Raw genomic sequence first — 6,145 nt, forward strand, 5'->3', positions numbered from 1 at the left:
TTCAGGACCATCACAATAGGTATAGGGACCACTGCAATGGAATTTTAGTGGAGGAGACAGATTGGGCTCAACTCCAAATACAGCACGAGCAAGTGAGAATGTACAGCCAAGGAGCAGGGTCAGGGGTCAGCGGATGGAAAATCACTAAGAGGAAACCTCAGGGGTAAGGGGGGTTCTGGCTAAATCAAGCTAAGAAATTCCTGCTGAAGACAAGCCAGAGTGGTCAGACATCACCTGGATGGTGGAGGATGAGGAACTGAGCAGACATCGAGGGTTGGGGTTTCTCACTAAAACTAAATTTTACAGGGAGGCGCACAGACGGGCCCAGGAGAAGGTTGAGGAGCCTGACTAAAGTTTGGTCAAGCAAAGATTCTTTGTCAGTAGACAAGATTTAATTTAGATCCTTAAGTTCTGGTATGCTTGTTCAAAAAAGCGCTATCCTTTATTTATAATCACTACTCAACATTACTCTTCAAAAAATAGCTAATGCAGGAAAAACAATACAACATAGTTGTAACTGAGCTTAAACTTGAAGAGGCTTGATTTCTGAATTTAGGGTCAAGCTGTTTTGTCACCAGTCAAGGAGAGGCATAAAGGTTTTTTGACATTATCAAGGAATACTGTGGACAGCGATAAAAAGTCTAGCTTAAATAATGGATGGTTCATCCTTTTAAGGGAGAATGTAGAACTTAAAAAATGTCGCATTCCAGGGTCCGGCCCCATGGTCCAGTAGTTAAGTTCACTTGCTCTGCTTCAGCAGCCTGGAGTTTGCCAGTTCAGATCCTGGGCACAGACCTACACACCACTCATCAAGCTATCCTGTGGCAGCATCCCACACAGAGGAACTAGAATGTCTTGCAACTAGGATATATGACTATGTACTGGGGTTTGGGGGAGAAAAAAATAAAAGAGGCAGATTGGCAACAGATGTTAGCTCAGGGCCAATCCCAAGAAAAAAAAAAAAAAAAAGTCACATTCCAAAGGGAAGTTGCTAAACAGAAAAGCTTGCTCTTTGTAACTTGATTAATGCTGACTATGCTGTCACGTGGAAAATTCCAGGCAGTCCTAGGAGCTAAACCTGTATCAATTTCTTACAAAAAAACAAAAAAAAGACCCCAAAACTTGCTCCCTGAAAGCTGAAAGTATCATGACACCACTTTACTAAAATCAAATACAGATGATGCCCCAGTTAAATGCTACTTGAACTACTCTTACATCTTATGTAGATACACCAACGAAAAAGAACAGGAATATTTGAGTGCAAATGTTTTATTTACATGCTTAAATACTTCTTTTCCTCAATGCATACTTACTGTCATACAGAAATCAACTGCTTTTTCTCTCTCAATTGGCATCTTGTTATATTTTTTGTTTTGGTGTTTACGTATATAGGAAAACATTTTTAGAATGAGTTTTATAAGAGGAGACTCTGAGGTTCAGTAACGCTGCCACGCCCATTAAAAGTGCCAGCAAATGGATGAAAATATTACGGAAATTCATACTACATATTAAACCATTTCTTCACTTGCATATTATTGTTAGGACTGGAAGAAAAAAATGATGATATTGACTGTAGAAACTTAATAGATATAATGTATAAACATATTTTATACTCACATTTGTATAATCTGTTATAAAAATAAAAAATCAGGGATGGTAAATTTAGTTTCACTGATTCCTTGATTAAGTTATGCTTCCTTTCCAAGCTCTATGCTCTATTACTGATAATTTAATGTTTTCTGTGATCTTTTCTGTAAAAACTTTATCAATTCCAGAACATGACTGGCATTATTTTTTATGGGAATCTACTCTTCCAAATTCATTCAAATTGATGGATCTTTCCTCACCGTGAATTCTCTATTTAATAAAATTTAATTAATATTTAAGGCTTTCTCATATTCATAAAGTGAATATTATGTATGAATTTTCTGATGGACAATAAGATTTGACTTCTGGGAAAATGCTTTCCCACATTTGTTACATTCATAAGGCTTTTCTCCTGTGTGAGTTATCTGATGTCTAAGGAGATGTGACTTCTTGATGAAGGCTTTGCCACACTCAATACATCCATAAGGTTTCTCTCCTGTATGAATCCTCTGATGGGTAACAAGCACAGATGTGTTGCCAAAGGCTTTGCCACATACAATACATCGGTAGGGTTTCTCTCCTGTATGAAATCTAGAATGTTTATAAAGGGATGAACTGTACCTGAAGGTTTTCCCACATTCCTTACATTCAAATGAGTTCTCAAGTGTATGAGATTTCACATGTTGAGTAAAGGAGGAGTTCCAAGTGAATGATTTCCCGCACTGACGACATTCATAGGGTTTCTCTCCAGTGTGAAGTCTCTGGTGAACTACCAGTTGTGCTTTATGCATAAACGCTTTCCCACAATCATTGCACACAAAGGGTCTCTCTCCATTATGAATTTTCTGATGAGTTGCAAGGTGTGCCTTCCTGCTATAGGCTTTCCCACAGTCATTGCATTCAAAGGGTTTTTTCCTTGTATGATTTTTTTCATGTCTAATGAAATGAAACTTCTTTTTGAAGGCTTTCCCACATTCACTGCATTCATAAGAGTTTTCGCCAGTATAACTTCTATTATAATTAAGTAAGTCTAGAGTAGGTTGCAAACTCTTCCCATATGATTTACATTTATATGATTTTTTTCTTGTAGGATTAAGACTTGTGCTCATATTATAACCGTGGACTCTCTCCATAGCCAGAATTTTATTGAATGTGAACAAAACTGAATTCAAAAAGTTGTCTTTGCTTTCCTGGTTCTTCTCTGATTCATCAACAAGCGGGTAGTCAGCTTCTAAAAAGAAGTACAATAAAACATTTCTAGTTAATTTTTTCCATCAACATGTTATGGAAAGAAACTTTCAATCTAGTCTTTCATTCTGAAACAAAGCCTGTATTGGCCTTGCTCCTAAGCTTTAAGAATAAAACTGCTAAAGAGGAAATGGGAGCAGATAAATGGCAATAATGAGAACAGATGGCTTCACTTGTGACCTGTGGAAAGACAGTAAAATAGGCACAAGGTACAGTGAGTAGGGTACAAAGGAAGTCAAAAGGTTGCTCAACAAGGGTACACAGTTAGCTCACAGAACGAAGACAGCCCATGGAGATCTGAATAATGGATAGGGTAACCAGGGGAACAAGAGACAAGGGGGTTGAGGGAAAATATCAGAGGACAGACTAGATTTCGAGGAGGCAGATCAGAATCAGAGTCTTCACTACCTAATTCCTAGACCATCCTGGCAGGATAGCTCCCTATTCCCCTCATTCACATCTCTTTTTGCTCTTAATCACCTGGCACAATGTCCGTTCCCTTCAGGAGCATTCTTACATTTTCAGCCCTCTAAAACTCCATCCAAACCACAGCTGAAACATGTCTGTAGACAGGGCTCCAACTCTACCACAGCTGGGTTCATTATTACATGTGCTTGTGAGCCCAGGCACACAACTGTCCAGCGGGTCATTCCAAGGCAAGTCATCCTTAGCCCAGGCACAAATTCTGTCTGCTTGCTATCATTTTTATTCTAGCTAGCTTTCTATATATGACAACTATTTGTCATATTTGTATTTGACAAGTACTGTTCTTACATCCTCTTTCAATCTGCCTAACAAACTAGTCCCCAGAAGGCTGCTTTGCTCCTGAAGTCACATTTTTTCACTATCTTCAAAATCCTATAAATCCCAAATCCACTGCTCCATTAAAAGAGAAAGAAATTTGGGAGACAGGGTTATAATTTCCTACTCCTGAGTTTCCTGCCATGTGGAGTGTTAGTACAACCCCCCAGACTCCTGCTCCCTGCCTCATCCTTCTCTGTGAAGCCGGAAGGAATAGTGAGCTATACAGCCCTTAGTATACATTTCTTTATAGAGTGGTTCTAAATAAGAGGATTTGGAGTCTGTCTTCTTTCTTCTCCACTTCCACCAATGGGAAGCCGCATCCTGTGCTACTTCTCCCAACAATAACCAACTGACAAATCCAGGGTAATCATTCCAGTGAATAAAATTACGCAAAATAATGCATTTACTCATGGTGTCTAAGCATGCATTCCACCAGTCCTCAACAAATACCTTCTGTTCCACAGATTCTAGACTAAATAATTACAATATTTTGCTCATGTTCCTTCTCCACCTTAATTTCCCCTCCCTCATCCCCTCTCATCCTATTCTTTATACTCTTTAGGGAGGAGCCAGTGTTCTCAAAAAAAGACTTCCAACCTTTGCATACTTTGAACTTTAAGCTCCATTTTCTCTGAACTTCTAAGATAGTCACCACTGCTACCTAAACCATTCATTTTGACAATTAACTAGAACAAAACTACAATGCTATTGTGCATTGAACAAATGTGCCAAACTTCTCAAATTTTAAGGTATTTTATATGGCTATGTTTTGCCTTTTCAACTACAATTTGCACACCTGGAAAATGGAAATGGGTTTTTTTTTTTTCACTTTCTTTGAATCCTTCTCAGGAAACATTAAGAAGCTTTGTTGAATGAAAGAATAAGAAACATCCCCACAATGTCTAACTTTACAACAAGGAATTAATGAAATGTTCATTGAATGCCCATTATGTGCTCAGCAATGGTGTAAAGGAAAAAATGATACAGGACTTCCTCTTCAAAGTGTTACCACAAGAAAACATGCCTTAAAAGCTACAAGGTTTTAAAAAAAATCTAAGATAGTATACATCAAGTTTTCATGATAGAGCCATAGTAGAGTTGGGATGGCAGTTCAAAGAAGGTAGAGATTAATCTAGGCTGGAGTTACCATGAAAGAGGAGAAAACTGAATTCAGACTTAATAGATGCCAATATTAGTTAGGTGGAGCCCCCCAGAAACAAAAGGACTGATGAAGAAAAGAAAATTGTGTATAGAGGACACTAAAAGAGCCCAACTGCCATGGAATAGGGAAAAGATGGACAATTCTGGATAAACAAAATGGGATCACATTAAAGAGGGCCTTAAAAAGCCATTTAAATATTACAATACAGCTTATAAAGGAGTGACTTACGTTTATTTGTCAGAAGAGTGACAAGAAAAATGAAATAATTTGGATAAACCTTATGAGAACATCTAAGATAAACCAGAAAATAGAAGTGGCAATATAGGAACACAAATAGCCTAGACACCATATCAGGAGTTAGAATTCATTTGGTTTACGTCAGTAGAAGTTAGGGTCCCAGGGAATCTCCAGTACTCTTAAGTGGTGTCTTAATCATTTGAAACATATTTCTTTTATGGGCTCTATGGAGAGGGAAAATTTTATTTTGACTCAGTCTGAGATAAACTAACAGCTGAAATCATAGGCATTAAGTCACAATAATATCTAATGAGAAACTCTCGAGAGGGAATAAACCTAATCGCTTACCACAGAGATTCTGAGATTGCAAAGCAGTGGGCCAGTCAACATCCTTTATTGTAATGTAAAGATGAAAGTGAAGGCTGAAGAATATTAAAAATTGGTTACTATGAAAAAACAGAGAATAAGGCCAGGTTGGGTACAATTATAGGAATGGAAAGATGGCGAGGCAAAGATGCCAGAGATGGCATAAAACAAATAACCTGAGACTTTAGACTGATGAAGTTTCTGAGGGAGCTCCTGTGGAGAGAAGCTCAGAACATGGAAGAGAAGGCAAGAGGCAAAAGATGAATAAGTAGGAGGAAAGGGTGAGGGCAGATTAGCAAGGAACCAATGCAAATAAAGTTAGAGAATTATTACCAAGTGAAGCAGAAAGATGCACCAGAAGGTAGATACCCCAAGTTAGCAGGGGGACTAAAGATGAGTACGGTCGGGTACACAGGTGGGGTATATGATATAAGAAAAGGAAAGAGTTTAAAAAAAAAGGAAAATAATTAGAGCATAATGTTACTAAAACTTTTGAAATAAAAACTAAGAAATACTGGACACTTACCACCTGCCAACTATTTGAAGGGCTTTGCATGTATTAGCTCATATAATCTTTACAAGAAACCTGAGGTAAGGATTAATATTATCCCTATTTTATAAATAAAGTAGTGCTACAAAATAATTAGGTTAGACAATGACTGGTAGAGTAAGACTTCAAATCCACACAATCTGACTACATTGTAAGAACTAACTGTATGGAAAATATCTGCGGTCACGTGG

General features: G+C 37.8%; 1 protein-coding gene across 1 annotated transcript; it reads right to left on the bottom strand.

Annotated features, from left to right (window-relative positions):
* Positions 1-1,253: 1,253 nt before the first annotated feature.
* LOC124232683 (zinc finger protein 684) lies at positions 1,254-3,259 on the bottom strand. Its single transcript, XM_046649626.1, has one exon. It carries the CDS (start codon positions 2,718-2,720, stop codon positions 1,914-1,916), a length of 807 nt encoding a protein of 268 aa, XP_046505582.1. The 5' UTR covers positions 2,721-3,259; the 3' UTR covers positions 1,254-1,913.
* Positions 3,260-6,145: the final 2,886 nt, after the last annotated feature.

Source organism: Equus quagga, unplaced genomic scaffold, assembly GCF_021613505.1.
Source record: "Equus quagga isolate Etosha38 unplaced genomic scaffold, UCLA_HA_Equagga_1.0 103781_RagTag, whole genome shotgun sequence".
NCBI classification, from domain to species: domain Eukaryota; kingdom Metazoa; phylum Chordata; class Mammalia; order Perissodactyla; family Equidae; genus Equus; species Equus quagga.